This window comes from Pholcus phalangioides, unplaced genomic scaffold (assembly GCF_987345545.1).
Source record: "Pholcus phalangioides strain wild (caught in Gottingen) unplaced genomic scaffold, Ppha-v1.0 ptg000004l_1, whole genome shotgun sequence".
Lineage (NCBI taxonomy): Eukaryota > Metazoa > Arthropoda > Arachnida > Araneae > Pholcidae > Pholcus > Pholcus phalangioides.
Window position 1 is genome coordinate 12,017,568 of NW_028301597.1, and position 20,845 is coordinate 12,038,412.

The following is a 20,845-nucleotide window of genomic DNA, read 5'->3' on the forward strand; positions in this document are numbered from 1 at the left end:
CTTCCGAAAGAAACCCAACCTTGGTGCTAATTGCTGTGAGAAATGATTTGTGATGGGACTGTTAGCGTGGGAGATGACTATTTTATTGCTTTAGTTCTTGTATCCTTAATTTTCGTGCCTTCCATTTCGCGCATGGAAACAATCATACAAATCTAATGTGAATGAACCCCTTCCGGAGTTGAACTCAGGGAAGAATTTTTCAAAGATATTCTTTTTAGAAGGGCTATAATTTGTCTTTCCTTTATGTTTCCCTCAGCATTATTATACTCACTTTAGCAGTTTCTGGGCAACCCATGGTTATCACCATCAAGTTAGGCACAAATCACTGTGAAGTGCAACTCATCAGTTGGAGTTTAGGGTTGGGGAATTGAATTTAATCATGAAAAATTTTTTTTTTTTCATTTGCAGATCCAGCCTGAAAATGGTTGCCATTACATTAGTGGTTGTTGTCCATGATAATCACAAAGTCTAATGTTTTGTCATAAATTCTTATCCTCATGCTTATATGTGAAGGTTTTCTTTTTATAGTTTGAATGTCTTGAACTTCATCAAATGAGATGAATAATTTTAGTTTAAAAACTTTGATTCCTGATGAAATATCATTGAATCTTTCTGTGTACAGTAAAGTTATGTAATAGGTGGGTCAGACCATAACAGCTTTTGTCAAATTCGTATAAATTGATGTATGATTTTGCATACAAATACATGTAAATATTACAAAGGCCCAGAATTTAAGAAAAACTGATCTTTTTCATTATTACTATGGTACTTTTTTTACAATTTGATAGCCTAAAATTTAACTTACCTTGTGACAGCAATTGGTCAAAAAATATGTTGCTTTCTTCTCAGTTGAAATATTTCAATTTAGTTTTCTGGACCATCTCTTGCCCTAAAATTTCAAAAATCACATCTATCTGTGGCTTTCCACAAATTGAGTTTTCAATTTCCAAAAAGAAGAATAACAGGAAGTAACCCTCCATAAAGGTGTGTGTGTGTGGGGAGAATTTTTGATGCATAAATATATTTAAAAAAAAAAGCCAGAAACAATGAAACACAGAATTTCTGAAACACAAAATTAATGTAAAACCTTTTGAACTCATCAAAACATTTCTGAAAATGGGTGAAATGTGGTCATCATCAATCGAGTTAGAGAGCTTTTCCCCCATTGAATTTATAACTCTACCACTGGCCTCATCTCTTTCAGATCCTCTGGGAGAGAATAAGGAAGCCTTATCAACAATCTTTATCTGCATTTTCCTCTGGATCCCCTACTGAGACACACTTTGGTGTACTTGAGCAAAATGTCTTACCAGTTGAAGGGCGAGATTTTACATACTGGAAACCAATGCTAGTCAAGGTCACTGAACCTGCTTTTTCAGTAACTGGATGAGGGGGGGGGGTCTAAGGCTGAGATCCCACCAAAGTTTTTCACCGCTCGTAGATCTGCTGTGAGATAAGGAATTTTGTGGCAAACACCCATTGTTTTCTTTGCCACCTTTTTTTTTCGTAAAGTGTCATGTGACATACCAGGGTTGTCTAAATTATTTAGCGCCAAATCGAAGTTGTCTGATTAGTGGGCTAATTAGTTTTCGCAAAGTGTTAGATAATACAAAAAAATTTTAAGTGGTAAAATGATTTCAATTTTTGATACAATATTTAACGTTTGAAATTAGTTAAAAATTAAGAAAAGGCGTCAAAATTGAAAAAAATTCCTTATGCAAATTAAAGCAAATGAACAAATTTCATAAGCAGAAAAAAAAAAATTTTTTTAATTAATTTTTTACTGTTATCAGTTCGAGCGGGCCAATCAAAGAATTATTTTGTGCCAAATGCCGTTCACTTTCACCGTTCCGTTCCTTGAATTTTCCCCCCTGCCAAATTCCTCAGCAACCTCAATTATAAACTTATACGGTAGAGGACTAACCCAAGGCATCAAGCCTAGAAGAGAAGACGTGGTGCTGGCCTGGTCGCGGTAGAGGGTTCGCGAGCCAACAAGTCTAGAACAGAAGACGTGGTCCAGGTCCTGGCGCCTGACAACAGAAGACGACAAAGGGCTACAAAGCCATGGGCGTAAATTTTGTACAATAGGAATTTTTCATCATAATTTTTTCAAATCTGTATGTACTTTTTGTTTGTCTTTTTTTTTAAATATGTGTTTTATATCCATGTATTTATGTATTCACAATAAAGCACCCGACACCGCCCAGCCCCCTCATCCGGGGCAATGGCTGAAATTGACAATGGTTGATAGAGCTTGTGAAGTAGTATGAAGCAATTAGGGGGGGGGGAGAATTCAGCACCCCTTCACGTCCAGCGCTTGTGGCACCAGATCTGCCTGCTCCCCTCCAGTTGTGGCCCCGATTCCGAATCTTATGTATAGTTTTTTTTACTTCTGTGTAACACGAGACTCCCTCATTTGGGACCCGGCTCATATATTAAGACGACCCTGCTTTTATCTCAGTTTCAACGAGCTAAACAATAACGTAATTTCATGAAGGCTGTCATAATCAGGTTTGACTTTACATGTATGCATGAAAGAAAATGCACTCGTAAATTTACAGTTAAGTCACCCCCCCCCCCCCAAAGAAGCTAACAGGGCGATTCTTACTTTGTCTTTTCACCATTGCTGTCTTAATTCATGGGCCTACCTGGGCAAAGGCCGGGGTTTTCACAAAAATGAGAACCTGCTGAAATTTTCAAGAATTTTCTGTGTAGAACCCCAGAAAAATTACTTGGCCAGAGGCCCCATGATTCTCTTAAGACGGCCCTCCTTCGCACACTACAAATTCATTTGTGAGGGCCCATAAAAAATCTGGCCTGGCCCCTGGTTCAGGATGCAAGGGCCCATGCCTAGAGGCCAAGGCCATAACGAGGGGGGACTTGGGGGGTGTGGTCCCCCGAAATTTGAGAAAATAACCGAAAAAAGGGAAAAAAATGGCCAATTGTGTGATTGATTGATTCCAACCAATCCTCCTATTATTCTATCACTTTGGTCCCCCCACTGAAATGAAAGTGGTCACCCCCAAATGAAATTTCTGGCTAGGGACTTCTGGCAGCAGACTGTGGGGGTGGGAGAATAGTAAAAAAATCAAACAACTAGACACATTTTGAAATTCGCATAAAAAACTAAAGATAAAAAACAAGAAAATTTTTTCCAGTGATAATCTTAATTATGTAACTCAGTTTGTTTCGGAAATAGATTGATATTTTTTCACTGAAAAAAAATATCCATCTAGTTTGAAAATACAGTAATAAAACGCCAAGCTCAGTGTCTTAATATCCCTTCCAGCCCTTCTTTTTCTTGCAACCTTGGAAAAAGAGTAGTTCCTTTGTCGTACACAATGAGTTGGGGGGAACACACAATATATAGACCTTTCAATAGGTTACAAAAGCTTTTGCTGCAAAGAAAATGTAAATTTTCGCGACAGAAGACTCGCTGCTTTCGCCACCAGCAGCAAAGGCGCCGTATTGTTGAATGTACAGTATAAACCTATATATTTCCGATTCCCCCTCGAGTGCTGCCGCTTCCGCCGCGACGCAGTGGAATCTGGGTCTAAAGAGGAGACCCTCTTTTTCATTGTTCTTTGTTGAAAACAAAGCCAATACCAGCTCTAATTTCTTTATCTCTTCTGAGAAAATGGTTTATCCTCTTGTTTTTGTTTTTTTTTTGCTGCCTCTGTATGGGGGCAATTCAAATATGTTAAGATGGGGGGGAGGGGTGTTGTACCTGTGGGTTGTATGGAAGGCAGTTGGATGGATGAAACAACTCCTCGGTGGTACATATTTTTTGCTTATAGAATTCTCCTTTTTGCTACACACAGTTCACAGACATTACAAGACACCACAAATGGGTAAAATTGAAAGAATTGTTTTCTCTGAATTTTTTTAGTAAGAGATGGGTTGAAAATGTATAACGTTCGGAAAGAGCTTTAGACATTTTTGACAATGTGAAATTTATATAGAACAACAAGTCTCTTTGAGGTAAGCCTGCTACCTCTGTTGGCCTGGCAGTAAAAGATACTTCTTTAAGTGCCAGATGAGTTTTTTAAGACAGTCTTTCCAGAGTGCAAGTCATTTCTAAAAAGATGTCAAAACTTCAAACATTTTGCTCTTTTTTTGTTTTTTTGTTTGAAGCTCTTTTCAAGATCTCATGTGAAAACTTATTGCAAGATTGGAATCATAAATTAGAGGCTGCAGCTTCCGCAAAAAAACTTTTTGAAATTAATCTGGATTGGAAAGCCACCCCTGATTTTAAACAGGTTATCAGTGAACATGGTTTTTTTTTTATCTCGCACCCTTAAAATGCTCTTTCGCACCCCTGGTTAAGAACCACTGATTCCAAGTTTTGTGAGTGATGTTACCCAATAGCATTAAATTGTCTTCTGTATTGTTAGGACATGTAGAGGCATAAACAGTGTTTACAAAGCTTTGCAAAAAGTTAGAAATAAAAGTGTTTCATTTATCGAAAATTATGACACTGTCATTGAACAGTAAAATGTAAACAAATCCCTTTAAAAAAGATGGACAGCACAGTAAAACCATCCAGTTCACCTGGACTTATTTACATTGGATTTTGCAACTTATACATTTTGCACTGTGATTTTGAAAGTGGTTTCAAAGAAGCGTCATTCTTAAAAAAAACTTGCATGTAATTTGCTGTGCATTAAGGAAGAGAGTTTACACACTGGACTCTGGAAGACTCCTCAAAAATAAAATAATAAGGTAACATATTGTGAGGAGAGATGGGATAGAATTATCTGCGGTTGCAAGTACACTGTTTTGTCCAAAAATTGTTTTTGTTACATCATTCTGTCATTTCTGTCACTTTGCTTTAGCTTGAGTCAATCTTATAGGATATTGAAATAGTGGCGTGAAAAAATAAATTTTCGAATTTTTTTACAATGAAAAAAAAAAGTTTCTGAGGGACTTTTTATATATTATGCTATGATTGTGTTGTCTAGGGGGTACCCCCTCTGTCCTACTTTTTCTTTTTTTTTTGAGTGGGAACCCTGTGTATGCATTTTTGGTTGGGGAAAATTTTGAGTCGTGGTCAGGGAAATGATTGAGCAGATTTTTCTGGAAACCCTGTATTACTACAGTTGCAAATTTGGTTGCTTTTTTTTTAATTTTTAATTATTGTTAATGTTTTTTTTGTTGTCTCTGGAGCTTATTTTGAAAATTAATTTTCTTTTTCCTGCTTCTGGTTGATTTGAATGCAGTCATGGGGATCATAAGAAGAGACAAAAGAAAAAGAAAAAAGCTGGATCCAAAGATACATGTGAGGTAATCAATGGTTCCTCTGATGGAGTTGGAGCTGATTTGAAGGTGTGTGAGACAAATTTCATTATTTATATTTCGAATAATCATGTCAGTGACTCGAGATTTTGGGATAGCAAATTTGGAAATTCGAAACATTCAAATTGTTGTCAAGTAATTAATTCTTATAAAATGTTGATGTAAAAAAAAATTGCTAATCAATGAGGATTAGAAGGATAAACCTCCTTTGGATTTATCAAAAACATTGAGTAGATCAGAAGTGAATTGTAATGCATTTTCAGACCTGCCAACTCTCCCGATTTAGGCGAGAGACTCCGGATTTTGACAGAAAATGAGATTTTACGCGAGCTTTCATGTTGTCGTGGCGTCAATGATTACCGTCGGCGTTAGGGAAAACACCCATAGAGGACAGTCATAGTCATTTCCCTCGAGCAGCCGTAAAAAAGTCTCTGTGACCGCATTTAAAAAGCAACTGGCAAAGACGCGACTTCGTTTTCGTAGCGTTTATCAGCAATCATTTATCAGGGGCATTGCCTTGGTTGCCGAAATTCCTGTATAATCGTTATTGTATTCCATTAACAGCCGTGCGGTGAACACGTTTTCGTCGGCAGCTTTGTAATTTGAATTTTTTAACTTGTTTCTTCCGATTAAACGTCTTCAGAAAGAAAATATAAAACTTTAAGCTATATAAGGCTTTTAAGAGTTCATATACCCAAGATAGAATCACTGATAGCATCCACAGAAGGAAACACATTTTATATGAACAGTATGTAGATGTGATTTCTCTATTTTACATGGAAAGACTGGCATGGAATTATATTCTGCTCAGGGGCAATGCAGAACCTGCCTTGGGAAGGGGGGGGGGGGGAAATGTAACTTTTTCTTAATTGATAAAAAAAAAAAAATTTCAAATTTTTTTATTTTTTTTTATTTTTTTTGAAGACCCCCACCACTCTCGGGGAATCTCCGGATTTCTGTATTTCAAAAGTTGGCACGTCTGCATTTTATTGAAAACATTAAAAGGGAGGGATACATAGTTTTAATATGCATTGCAAGGTACACCAATTTAAATCAGCTTGATTTAAATTGTGATTTAAATCACTTGATTTTTTTTAAAAATCATTGATTTAAATCACAAAATTTGAATTTTATTTTTCCTTTATTTGACTTTAGTGATGCTGAAGTGAAAGTAACCTAGTGTGGTCAGGGCCGGTTTTGGAGATTTTTCAAGTGTAAGCAAATGATATAAGGGTGATGAAAATTTTTTCCCTATCTGTGGCTGCGTAGTTCACAGAGTTCAAGTTCCGCATGAGTATACAGTCGGCCCCCCGGTATTCGCGGTTTCCATATTCGCAGGTTTTTTTTATTTATTGGAAAATTTTTTTGGCCAACACTCAGCAATCGTTGTTCACGTGTTTTGTTTACAAAATTTGAGTTGTGCTTGTTTAGGATGGCTCATTCTTCTAAACGCTACTGATAATGCTTTGAAAAGGTAAATAAAAGTGAAAACTTGACAAGAAAAATTGTATATATTGACTATGCTTGGTGAAGTCAATACCTTCTGTGGTCCGCCATTACGGAATAAACGAATCTACGGTGAGATATATCAGGAAAAATGAATCTGAAATTCATAGCAGTAGCTGCACCCATGGCAGTCAAAACTTTGCAGCGCCTATGGGATCCATGTGTTTCACGTACAGAAAATGTTTTTTTTTTTGGGTACAAGACTGTCACAAAAATGTATTCCAATTGATTGTAATATTATAACAGAAAAGGGGAAAAATTTTATTTTTCCATAAGGAATGGGCTGGTGAAACGTCTATTTCATCAGAACTTTATGCAAGTAAAAGTTGTTTCATAGGTTTAAGAAACGATTCAGATTGCGCAATGTAAAAAGCACTGGCGATCAAGCCTCTACCGATCAGGAGGCAGCTAGAAAATTTCCAAAGACTTTGTAGAAAATTATTGAAGAGAAGGGTTATGCACATCAGCAGGTATTTAACGCTGTGACGAAACTACACTATTTTGGAAGAAAATGCAGCGAAGAAGTTAAGCAAGAGAAAAAAAGTGAGATCCTGATTTTAAGGCAAGTAGAGATAGACTTACTTGTTTTGCGCAAATGCGAATGGGTACATGATAAAGCCCACCATCATTTTCAAATCTTCGAATCCGTGAGCATTGAAGGGAAGGATAAGCCAAAGCTCCCAGTACTTTGGACGAACAATGGATTATGAACACACTTTTCCTGGATTGGTTTAAACGGTTTTTCATTCCAGAAGTCAGGAGGTACAGTATCTTGATAGTGAATGCATGCTATTCTCAAAGTTCTTTAGATATTGGGTTGACCGAGGAGGAGTTAATGCAGTTGACTGGTCCTGAAACTGAAGCAGCACCAGATGAAGAAGATCGAGATAAAGAAGTAGAAGTTCATCACAAATAACATAGCGGAAGGGAATCGCAAGCTCAAATCAGCAATAGACTATTTTCATAACATAGATCCCTCTATTTTACGTTCTTCACATGTAGAAAAATTAGTAGAGGAAGCCTTGTCAACATACTCCAATATACTTGATGATATGAAGAAGACAAAGCAAACATAAAAATCACAACATTCTTTCAGAAAACACCAATCGCTGCACCCTCTTTTACTTTTTCTTCTACCTCTGCATCACCCTGCTCTTTCTCATGATGTTCAATAAACGAGATATATAATAAAAAACCTATGGTTTCTGTTATTCGCAGTCACTCCCGGAGTGTAACCCCCGCGAATAAGCAGAACTGACTGTAATATGCATGTTATCGAAAGATGTTTAAAATCTTTATTAAAAGAAATGTGGAAGACCTGGTGAATATGGAGTTGAATCTAATCCCTAGGTGCAGAGCACAAAGGAAGCTGGTCAATTTATTTATTTATGCAATATTGTTGGCCATTCAAGGAGCCTATACAAGAGGACATGATAGATTTGTATACATATGCTTTGTAACATTTGACAAGAAATCAGAGATTGCGCGGGAGTTAACAGTAGTAGAGGAGAGCTTGTTCCATTTAAATATGGTATTGGGAAAGAAACTGATTTTAAAACAATCTGTAGAGGCAAAAATAGGTTTTAATTTTTTGGGGTGGTCAAGTCTATTGGAAACAAGAAGGCTTTGTCAGAATACTGGACGTATCAAAATTTAAATGAATGAATAATCTTGTAAAGCATGGCTAAGCGGGAGATAAGTTGATGAGTAGCGAGTGGGTGGAGATTAAGTTCGAGTTTAAGATCAAAAACTGAACTGAAAGAAAACCAGCAGTCGTGAATAAAGTGGGCGGATTTATTTTGGGCAGATTCAAGTTTGTCAATGTTACTAGAGGTGTGGGGGTCCCAGACCTCAGCTGCATAAGAAAAAATTGGAGAAATATAAGTTTGGTAGCCAAGAAGTCGGGCGTCACGAGTAGAATGTTTGAGGTTGTGTTTGTTGAGGTTTGTTGAGATATTTCTGGTAGACATAATCGATATCATTATTCTAATGGAGGTCAGCTGAGATTATGACATCCAGCTATTTAAATTGAGAAACTTGAGATATGGTTACATTATCTCAATTTTTCAATTTCAAATTTATTTTGCAATTTGTGTGAATACATATTATATGATAAAAATAGCAACCAAGGAGACAGTGTCCCATACTGGTTGTTACAATGAATAGGTTTATAAAATACATTACAGCGATATTATTTTCAAATATATGGTGGTGGAAAAAAGTACAAAAGAGAAAGTAGTTACAATAAAAATAAAATGATTAACAAAAAGTAAATAAAACATTTGAAATTGTAATAGTAATAAAGGATATTCTCATGCAACGGTGGAAGGTGCTATAAAAATTACATATGAATAATATCAACATGAATTCTTAATATAGACCCCTTATATTCTTTATATATATAGAATATATATATATATTCTTAATATATAAAGAAAAAGTTAATGATATACATGATAAATATGGAACCAACATACAAATTTGTACAGCATTATAGAAGGTGATTTAAAGATACGATTTAATTAAGCATAATGTTTGGGGATGAAATCAGAAATGGGACTCAATGTTAGTGAGCTCGAGCAGATAAAGTTTGAGGCATTTTTTAAAGAGAGTAAATGCAGTAGTGTCAATGATTTCTCTGGGTAGATTATTATAAAATTTCTGAACCAGAAAGCTGATGTGCTTTTTAAGAATATTTTTGTGAACTAATGGCAGTGAGTAAATAGCATTTAGACGAGCAGAAGTACATTATACGTTAAGAGGTAAGGAGTATTGGTGTTTTTGTTATTAATAAGGATTTATGAAAATAGAGGTAATGTACTGGGAGAATTCTTAATCTATGAACTTGATCAAATAGAGGGATAACATAATCATTAATGATGCATCGGACAGCTTTTTTTTTTTTGGAGAGAAACAATTGGCTTAATATTAGTTAAATCTCCTCTTCAAACTGAAAGACCATACATTAAATATGAATGAAACATTGAATAATAGAATGTTATGAGAAAATGGTTATTAATGTATGATTTCAGATGATAGAGCTTATATAAAATAAAACGAAGCCCAGTTTGAAGGTATTTAATATGTAATTTTTTTCCATTTCAAATTTTGGTTAATATGAACACTAAGGTATAATGGATGTTACTTGTTTAACACATTGACATGTGCATGAGGTGAAATGTGAACAGACATGGAAAGTTATATCATAGTTGATTTGAGGAATGGATTGAAAGGAAAAATTAATACATTTATTTTTTGTTACATTTATTTGTGGAACATTACATTGAATCCAATTTCTAATTTTGATGAGGTCATTGTTAGTAATGTCAGTGTGTGCCAAATATTCTGTTCCTGAATAAAGTATGACTGTGTCATCAGCAAAGGTGATAATTTTTCCTACTATGTCGAGTTTACAAAGGTCATTAATAAAGATTATGAATATCAGTGGTCCCACACATTAGCGATCCTTCGGGGACTACCATTTTTATTTGCAGGATATCACTCAGAAAGTTGTTGCATTTTACTATCTAGGTTTCTATTGTCAAGATTTGAAGATGCTAAATACATTTCCTCTAATTCCATAAGTATGTTATTTTGAGAGTAGAATATTATGATTGGCACGGTCAAAGGCTTTCTTGATGTCTAGAAATACTTCTATTGCTTTTTAGTGTGATCTATATAAGAGTAAATTCTGGATTTAAAAACAGTTTCAAAAATTTTAGAGGTTTGAGATAAGATAGGAATAGGTCTATAGTTATGCAAACCAGGGTTGGTAAAAAAACCGGTTTTTTTGAAAAAAACCAAAAAACCGGGTTTTTTTGGTTTAAACCAGGTTTTTTTGGTTTAAACCGGTTTTTTGTTTTAAAAAAATAGTATTAACATTAAAAACAATGAAATTTCTGAAAAATCATTCAAACTTCCAATAACTAACAAAAATAAAATGTTTATTAATGTAATTAACACTATTCCCATGCTAATTAATCAATAAATATTTATTAAATTTTAACAAAAACCAACTTTTGCCATTTAATTATTTTTTGCTTAACTCAATGGATTACTGTGTGTTTGAAAATTCTTTTAATGTTATTATTAATCATATAATATATAAAGGTTTTTCTCCAGTTACTTTCAGTATACTTAATTACGAAGCTATTTTGCAAAAAGTAATAAAAATTATGTGAATATAATGCATTTAATGATGCATAAATAATGCAGATTAATTAACGATGATTTACGATATACAGGGTGATTATAACTAAGGTTCTGATTTCAAAACACTAAAAAAAGAGCGATTGTCAGAATGACTTGAAAATTGACATGAATATTCCTGAAAAAATTCAATTTTATTAGATAAAGGGGAAAAAATACTTAAAAATGTAAAATTAATGACATCATCCAACATGTGGGAAATTTTCTCGCAGAATGGAAACGATAGCCAGTCAAGGCAAAATTATAACTTAATTATAGCATTGCATGAGTCCATAATTCACGGAAACATCACAAAAAAATGAAGTAATTGAACAAGTAACTACAACTTACTCAAAAAATGTTAAATATGTTGTTCACCGCGTGTTCTGGCTATGCGGTTGAAAGCACAAAAATTCTTGTTCAACAGCAGAATCGGAATATGCCATGGTCATAATGTGGATGTGCTTGCAATTCAGCTTTATCAAACCAAACTTGCCCCCTTTCCCCCGTTCATATTCCTGAGGAATGAGGAACTTCTAACATATAGGGAATGTGCTGGAGATTACAATTCATCAAAGTTTGCAATCTGGCCACTGTTTATAACATTTTGAGGTACCCCCACAGCCAGTAGTTGCAAGGTGCATCCTGTCAAAATGGGTCTTCAGCAGCTGCTTTGCTGGTACTGCAATGTGCATCTTGATAGAAGTTCTATCCACACACTGATGCTGTGGAAGTGCCGAAATGATGTGGTTGCACAAAATAGATTATACTGCTGGCCAAGTACAGCATCATCTACTTGCACATTTTGCACTTTTTTCTTTTGCGAAAGAAACGTCCATTGCTTCAGGAGTATCCATGCAAATTTTCAGGTCATTCCGATCAGTACTTATTGTATAGTTTTGGAATCAAAACTTAAATTATAATCACCCTGTATATAGCTGATTATTTTTTATAAGTCTGTTACTACTATACAGTAGAACCTTGATTAACTGGGCTTAACAGTGTGTGTGTGAAAGTATAAAAAAACAACTATTGAATATTAAGACTGGGAGATATACAGTAGGAGATGTGATACTTCTTATGGGAATGAAAATGTATGTGAGGTAATGTAACAACTAGTACACCAGTCTTTGTCCTTTAAGGACAGCTGGTGTCTTTATTGGATTATAGGACCACCTGCCCTAGCATGATGGTGTCACTACTGTAGCTGCTTCTTTGTGAAGGGAAAAAGAAACCCTGTGAGATAATAAACCACTACATTTAGATGTGTGATACAATCCTTATTCATGAATTTGCTAAAGATAGAGCATCAGAATGTAGCCAAAGGTTAGAAAATGTTGTAAGAATGAGAAGTTTTGGCTTTTATATATAACTTTAAATGACTAAAATACTTCATATGAAAAAAATATATATATTCTGGCCACTTTTATGAGACTTTTTGAAAAAAACCACGTATAAAATCTTATGACATTTAAAGATATACCATCAGAATGTACCCCAAGGATATAAAATGAGGTAAAAATGAAACATTTTGGCTAATAATGAACAAATATGATATTTTTCAGGGAAAAAAATGATATTTAGGCCACTTTTATCTGATTTTTTGAAAAAAACCAAAGTGGTTTTTTTAAAAAAACCAGTTGGTTAAAACCAATGTTTAAACCATGGTTTAAACCAACGTGGTTTAAACCCTGGCAAACATTTGGAATCTCCATTTTTGTAAATAGGGATCACAACTGCTGATTTGAGAGACTTAAGGTATTCCCCATTTTTGATGAAATTATTTATAAGATCTGCAAGACGATGTAAAGTACAGGAAGGAAGACTTTTTAAAGCCTTTGCAGTTATGATATCAAAGCAAGTAGCCAAATTGCGCAAGGACCTTACGATTTTTGTAATTTCACCAATATCTGTTCAAGCAAGAAAAACAGTTTTCATTAGAACATATGAATTGTAGAAAGTTGTTTTGTACTATTGTTTGTTGTGCAGTATTTATGAAATGAGTATTAAAGTTAGTAGCAAGGAGGTGTAAATTTGTTTCAGTGGGTAAAGAGTGGGATTTTTGATGTTAGATCCGTTAGATAATATTGCTTGAGTATGAGAATTCGAGGGGAGAGTTTTACGAATAAATCTCACATGAAAACTGTTTTAGATTGGTTGATAGGCATATTATAAAATGAGCACCACGATTACGTTAGAGTTTCTTGATCAGACTTCTGATTAATTGTGTGGTAGATTACCATCAGTAAAAAATCTAGTGGTGCAGTTCAGGGTTTCAGGGAAATCATTTATTTATATTAAAAACAATAAAGGCGAGAGAACCGCTCCTTGAGGAGTACCTGAATTTACAGTGGCAAAAGGTGAATCATGATCTTTTAAATGAAGAAATTGTGTATGAATTTTTAGGGAAGCTTTTATCCATTTGAGCAATTGTACATTAAGACCAAGATTTGAAAGTTTAAGGAGGAGTCTATTGTGTGGAACTTCATCATAGGCTTTAGAAAATTCTAAGATGATGATATTGGTTTGTAACTTATCAATGGCTTTGAAAAAAGCATAAGGGACAGCTGGGATGTAGTAGCAAGGGATCGTCTGAAGCCGTGTTGGTTGGGAAGAAAAAGTTAATGGAGTCCAAATGAGCGTGGATTTCCTTTGCTATGGTCATATAATTGAAGGAATGATAGAACTTCAGAAATATCAGTAGACTCCATAATCAACATAACTGTTATTTATTACATTTATCAGAAGGTTAAATATTCAGAACGAATAACATGATTAATTAACGTGAACTATTGAATGGTGGTTATACAGATGAACGAATATAATGCAATTCGAATGTACAATAGAATTCAGCAGTATTTATAGATCCACGATGTGACGTATATTTCACGGTTATGGTTAAAGTCAAAAAGTTCAGTTCGCCACATAATCACCATTATGGGTGAATCACTGGTGTAGAAATGGGTGTACTGGCACTGAAATTGAAGCAGTGACTTATCTATAGGTAGCTCAACTCTGACTCCACAATACTTACTTAAATTCCAGAGAACGGCTAAATATAAAGTTTATTAATTTGAAGAAACACATGGTACGTTACACATATAAAAAGAAACTAGTATACATAGACACATAGAAAATAACATCTTAACACTGTAAGAAATGAAAGCTTTCTCTCTCGAATAGCAAAAGAGAGATAAAGAAAAGGTTGTCTCACGAAAACCATGTTTGGCAGATTTATGATATTTGAGCACCAACACCAGCATACACTTGCTTTAATTTCCCACAAGTGCGAATTATGTTAAGCTTGATAAGGTGTTACAAAACAAACTTTTCATTTGGACCTCATGACTAAGCCCTGTGGTGAGGCTGGGGCATTACATGGAGATGATTTGCAAACATAAGATTCTTTGCATTCAAGAGAATTGGCCAAAAATGCAGGTTTTAAACTACCAATAGAAATATACTTATATTCATTATTAACACGCAAAGTAAAAAATTTATCAGTCCTGCTCAAAACTTCATAAGGTCCTTGGTAAGGCTGCTGTAGCGAATGCCTTACAGTGCCAACCCTCACAAAAATACGGTCGCAACTGGGGGGGAGCAGGCGGGTCTCGTGCCCCGGGCGCTGGACCAGAGGGGGCGCAAATTTCTTTCTCAAACCTTACCTTCAACATTACAAGGGGGTGCCAAAATGCGAACTTGCCCCGGATGACCAAGCATCTAGTTGGGGCCCTGCAAAAACATATGTGGATTTAACCAAGTCCTCGTGCACAAAAATGTTTTTTGAGGAATGATTGAACAAAGGCGAAGCTTTGACATAGACATACGCAAGTTCATGAATAATTGGATTGTAATCGGATTTTGAGATGTGCTTACCGGAATCTTTTAACACGTCTCCAGGTAACCTCTGAGATGTTCAGTAGACCACGTTTGCTGGTGTAGCTCAAAAATCTGGTTTGAAACTTGAACGTGTTCCAAGTAGAATGGTAGGAAAAATGCCGACCCATCTTTCAGTGACGTGACACAGGATGGTAGCTTTCAGGTCGATATCTCCATTGATTTGTGGGTGGTAAGCAGTAGTATGTACCCTGTACACATCCAGCAGCTTAGAAAGAGATAAAAAGAGTTCAGATTCAAACTGAGAACCCCTGTCTGTAGTAATGTATTCTGGAGCGCCAAAACGGGACATATCATTCGAGAGGAAAGCAAATGCCACAGTTTTAGCAGTCTGATCGGGGACAGGAATAGCTTCCTGACATCTGGTGAATTGGTCACTGCAAGTCACTATGTAGTGATTTCCTTTACTTGGTGGAAGTGGACCCACAATTTCAATATATGTCAATATAGACATGCGAGAACCTTGCTTAAGACGATCCGAATGCACCAACAGAAGAATGTGTGTGAAATTATTTCCACCAGATGAATCGTCTGTGAACCATTTCAGCAGTAGCTTTGGTGCCAGGGTGGGAGAGGTTGTGCACTGCATCAAATTTAGCACGGCAAAATACTGACGGTACATAAGGTCTAATTGAACCAGTGGAAACATCACATTGTAGAGTGACTTCAGGAGAACCGAAAGTCATTAGTTTTAAATGGGGACCTGAGCCGTTTCATGAAGCAATCGCAATTCTTCCTCATCCCGAGCGCAAGCCATCTCGACGAAGTTGATACTAGGAGGAATTTCAATTTCCAATATTGTTGACAATGCATCGACTACACATTTCGACCGCCCAAAATGGGCTTGATACATACGATCGCAACTGCTCACGATATATTCAGTAATTAAATATTTTCAACATGCTAGAAGGATCTGACTTCGAAATCCTTACTGATCATAAACCATTGGCCTATACATTTTCCCAAAAAAGTGAAAAGTGTTCACTTAGGCAGATTCATCATCTAGAATTCATTAGCCAATTTTCCACATGTATCAAGCACATTTTGGGCGGTCGAAATGTGTAGTCAATGCATTGTCAACAATATTGGAAATTGAAATTCCTCCTAGTATCAACTTCGCCGAGATGGCTTGCGCTCAGGATCGTGAAACGGCTCAGGTCCCCATATAAAACTAATGACTTTCGGTTCTCCTGAAGTCACTCTACAGTGTGATGTTTCCACGGGTTCAATTAGACCTTACGTACCGTCAGTATTTTGCCGTGCTAAATTTTATGCAGTGCACAACCTCTCCCACCCTGGCACCAAAGCTACTGCTGAAATGGTTCACAGACGATTCATCTGGTGCAGATAATTTAACAATTTTCAATCTTCTTCCATGTCGGGAAGTTTATGAGGTAGCTCAACACCTTGAAAGGACCATTCTATGTCGGCCGTAGAGCTCTTTTGCCAGGACCCTTGCAAATAAAACCCTACTTGCAAGTAGTAAGTTCTTTAGGAACATAAGTTGTTTTATTGCCATGTTGGACTACTGAAACTGGCCTCACTTGTTGGAATAGTCGTTTTAATGACTTTTAATGTATTCGGGTGCATTTATATTAGTTGGACTTCGTACGAAAAAGTCTCCAGGGACCCTTAATGTTACTCAATATACAAACTCAGGGATCGAGGCACCCAAGTCTTTCCGAAGAGTCGTCCACATACCAAGCAGGACCAGTGGTAAGGCGTCCACCCAGGTGTCTTTCAAAGACGCCAAGATTCAAATTGAGATCCTTGAGGACTGTAATTTTCAAAGGGATTCTATCCATTTCATGATGAATGCATGTGCCACAGATTTGGTTGTGCTGTTCTTGAGAGGTATAGCCTCTGGCCATCTCGTAAATTGATCAACCATAGTTAAATAATAACTATAGCCTTGACATGTAGGCAAAGACCCAACGAGATCTACATGCACATGGGAGAATCTTTTACCTGGAATATCAGTCACATAAAGGAAACTTTGTATGTATGTGAACGTATGTATATTTTAGTCCTCTGGCAAGGAATGCAGGACTTGCACCAGGAGCTAATATATTTATGCATATTGAACTGAATGTATGCACCTTTCGCATAGCTGCCAAGTCTCCCGAATTCTCCGGGGATCTCCCGAATTTTAGCTTCATCCCTCGACCTCCTGAAAAGTTATTGAATCTTCCGAATTTTTACAAAAATCACAAAAAATCCCTAATTGTTTTAAAAATTCCCTACTTCATTAAAAAATCCCTGCTTCTGAAAACAATCCCTAAGGAATTTCTTGTGGGGCATGAAGTCTTTTGCCTCTGTTTTTTTCCCTTTCGAAATGATGTCACACGTCATAAATGGGGAAATTCCTTTTTAAGGAAGTTTTACAAACCCTCTGATGGTAACAAGGAAAGTTGTTTGTCTTATTGTGCAGGGAAATAGCTTAGCAGCCAATAGTCCTGGATAATAATTAAAGATTATAGTGACACCCATGTAGTCAAAATTTCTTTGGTTTAAGTTACGTACATGCGATATAACAATACATGAATACTGGTAAGCAAAAACTTATTTAATCAATTTTAAAGATACTTATTCCCTGATGAATTTCCTTTCGTCAAACGTTCCAGAAAAGGGCGACTTTTCTTTTTTGTACTAGTTGTTTTAGGGACATAAACATCGGTCACATAGAAAGACTGACATCATCACTCATGTAAAATTAAAAAAACATCCAACGTCACAAAAAGTTATTGTTCTTCAGAAATTGACGCTTTTTTCCCCTTCATTTTCCGATGATTTTGGGGTCATTCGCACAGAATGTTTGTTCACAGCACTTCTGATTGAACACAATATTTATTTTTTTAGATCACCATTTTGAAGTTTTGACCTCCAATTTCACTTGTTTTTTGCGTGGGGATTTTATTCCCAAGGGTTTAATTTCCATGTGTGTAAAATCATTATTTTATTTGACTTCAATTTTTAAGTAGGGATTTTATTCCCTACTATCTAACTTTTGTGTGTGGAAAGTTTCTTTTATTTGGAAAAATCCCTTTTGGATTTATTAGAGAGTGGTTTTAGAATAAAATACAGGTCTGCTCGAAAATCTCCCTAATTTTTATTGTCAAAAGTTGGCAGCTGTGTGATAGGATGGCCTGTTCCTGATGGCAAACCATAGTTGTTGTTGGAACCATAGAATTTAGAAAATCGTCACTTACAGATTTGCCAGCCATTTTCAAAAGTTGGCAGCTATGCTATATGAATATATACATTAGATTAGTCGACTCCACCTTTAACGCTGGGGGGGGGGGGGCACTCCACCCATGCTCTATATACCCATCACTTTTTCATTAATTTATACTCATTTACTGCTGAAAATCATAAGGAAGCTTATTGCTATTATGCCGTGTGAAGGGATAGGAACATCAATCAAGTCTCATCAATGTAGTTAAAAGAAACAAAATAAAAGTCGCTGAGAAAATAGAAGTTGTAAAATAAAACAAAAAATAAATAAATGCAATGACATAGCTTTGTTATCTGAAGTTCATACCACAAAAAAAGAATCATACTGCATAATCGTTAATTCCAGCGCTATTACCAAAATTAAAATTCAAAGCTCAACATAAATTTAAATAAACAAATTACAGACACAGAAATGTGTATTTAAAAAAACATCCTAGTAAAATGAGATACAGAGACAAAGGAGAAATGGTTCGACATTTGTTGTTTTATTTTTCATGACTTCGGACAGTGTGAGGGAGAATTTGTGAAGGAAAAAATACATAAAATGACTGCAAATAAAATTAAAAGATAAACAATGTTTTAATTATCACCATTGAACATAGGCGTACACATTTTTTTCTCGGGGGTGGGGGGGGGGTTCAGATTCTTTCCTTTCTGGGGGTTTAAGTTTTTTCCTGCAAGATAACACTACAATTTTGGCTCAAGGGGGGGTTAGAACCCGAACCCCCCCCCCCCCCCCCTTGTGTACGGCATTGACCATGAAGTTATCGTCGAAAACACCATGAATGAATGAACGCCAGGCTCTCCTCTGCCACCGGACTTATCCCGTTGCCGAGATCTCTTCCAGCCCAGCTTCGTGGCAGAGTCTGGAACAAAGTGAGTGTGTACACCTAACAGTCTGAGTGTGTAGCTAGTGTTGTGTATGATATTTCAGTGCTGCCATCTATACTTCAAATTGTGAGTGAAGTGTAATGATTGAATATTTGTAACGTTGTAGGCCTGTTGCTCTCTGTGGCGAGACTTTTTAACGGGGAGTTAGGCTCGCATTCGCGCCTTGAAGTTGGGAACCACAGAAAACCAACTTCAGCCGACCACCGTCGAAAACACCAGGAAACCCCTTCGCTACTACTTCCAGAACGCATGTGAATAATCATTTCAGTATTCTATATTTACAGAAGACAAATCTCAACAATGATTTTTGTGCATGAAAGAAAAAATGATTCGATAAACGAGATCAAACACTGATTGCATGCACCATCTAAATTGAGACAAAAATGTCTCGTCCATCTCTTTTCTAGACATAAACGCGTACACAAATTATACATCATGTTGTACAAGGGAAAAGTGAAGGAAATTTTTTAAGTAATTGAAAAAAAGTATTTTAATTCAAATCACTATATTTATTTTAATTTGCGTGTTTTTTTTCCATTACTTTTCCGCACTGCCAACATAAAAAAAAATGCAGCCCAGGGTGTGGGCCTGGTGCAACCATTTTTAAATTCACCTCCTTCTTGGACTCGCCAGAAATCCCAGCCTATTGTATGTGAGGGCATTACCCAGCCAACAAAATTTAAACAGCAGATATTCACTGACTAGCCAAGCACCTTAGTCCCCCCCCCCCCCCCCCCGTTCCCCAATTCTTGCTTTGCTTTCAGCGGAGAAAAAGGTTGATGCTGCCAAAGACAAATGGGAAAAGTGATTTCCGCTGTGAAAGTGAGAGCCATTCTTAGGAGTGTGCGATAGGAGCGGTCGCACTGGGCACCGTGCTTTGCGGGCCTTCGCACTCACTGTAAACTATTGAAGGCTTTCATGAATTCTGAAGTTTCAGCAATTCTGGAATTCCCCTCCCTGTAAATTCTGAATTTTTATTGGTGCTGGAATTATTTCCTTCAATTATTTTTGATTAAAGTCCAAAAGTTTTATCAGTTTCAGGATTTTTTTCTCTCATTAGTTTAAAATTACCCTCAGTGCTGAATTTTTGCCAGTTTTTGTGTTAATTGATTGAAGTGTGTATTTAACATTTTCTGTATGGATATTTCACTGTATGGACTATATGTGTATAATATATTTTCTGTATGGACGTAGATTCCTTCCCCCTACCAAATATATAAAATCGGGCAAACTTTCGAAACTTTTTTTCTTGGTTGAAACTTTCGATAATTTGCCTAATAGGGCCTCAGAAAAATCACTTGGCCTGGGGGCCCATCAAAGATCCTGGCGCAGGCAGCATTGGAGGATATAAGGGACATCTTATACACTTATATGGGGGTTCTTAAACTTTTCCCACCCACGGCACCTCTTTCTGTAATCAACGGTTATTATACACATTAGCATTAGCTACGCATTAGCATGCAATGCCGTCGTAACGCATGGGCCTATCCGGGCATCTCAAGAGAAGAGGGGCCTCACAAAAATTAGATTCGGTTGAAATTTTCTGTAATTTACCTGGTAGGGCCTCAGAAAAACCCACTTGGCCGGGGGCTCATGGTGCTCTTAAAACAGCCCTGTTAACATGGTTTTAAAGAACTCATGATCAAAACCATCATTGATTGATGGTCTATCTATGATGATAATATATGATGATGATAATCTATTTTCCACCACTTTATCATCTTATAATATAATTTCACTTTTATATGAATATTATGAGGGGGGCACAGGCAGTGCTGTATTAAGGCATGGGCCCACCCGGGCGCGGCCTGGGGCCTCAGGTGTAGAAGAGCCT

The 20,845-nt window shown here is 36.3% G+C and overlaps 1 protein-coding gene across 2 annotated transcripts in view; it reads left to right on the plus strand.

Moving 5' to 3' along the window:
• The window catches only part of Nmt (N-myristoyl transferase), a 338,957-nt gene that overhangs the window by 27,300 nt on the left and 290,812 nt on the right, over positions 1-20,845 (plus strand). For both annotated transcript variants that reach the window (XM_089256021.1, XM_089256022.1), the window contains exon 2: positions 5,220-5,325. In XM_089256021.1, coding sequence (XP_089112147.1) covers positions 5,220-5,325 — 106 coding nt within the window. The remainder of the gene's footprint in view (positions 1-5,219; positions 5,326-20,845) is intronic.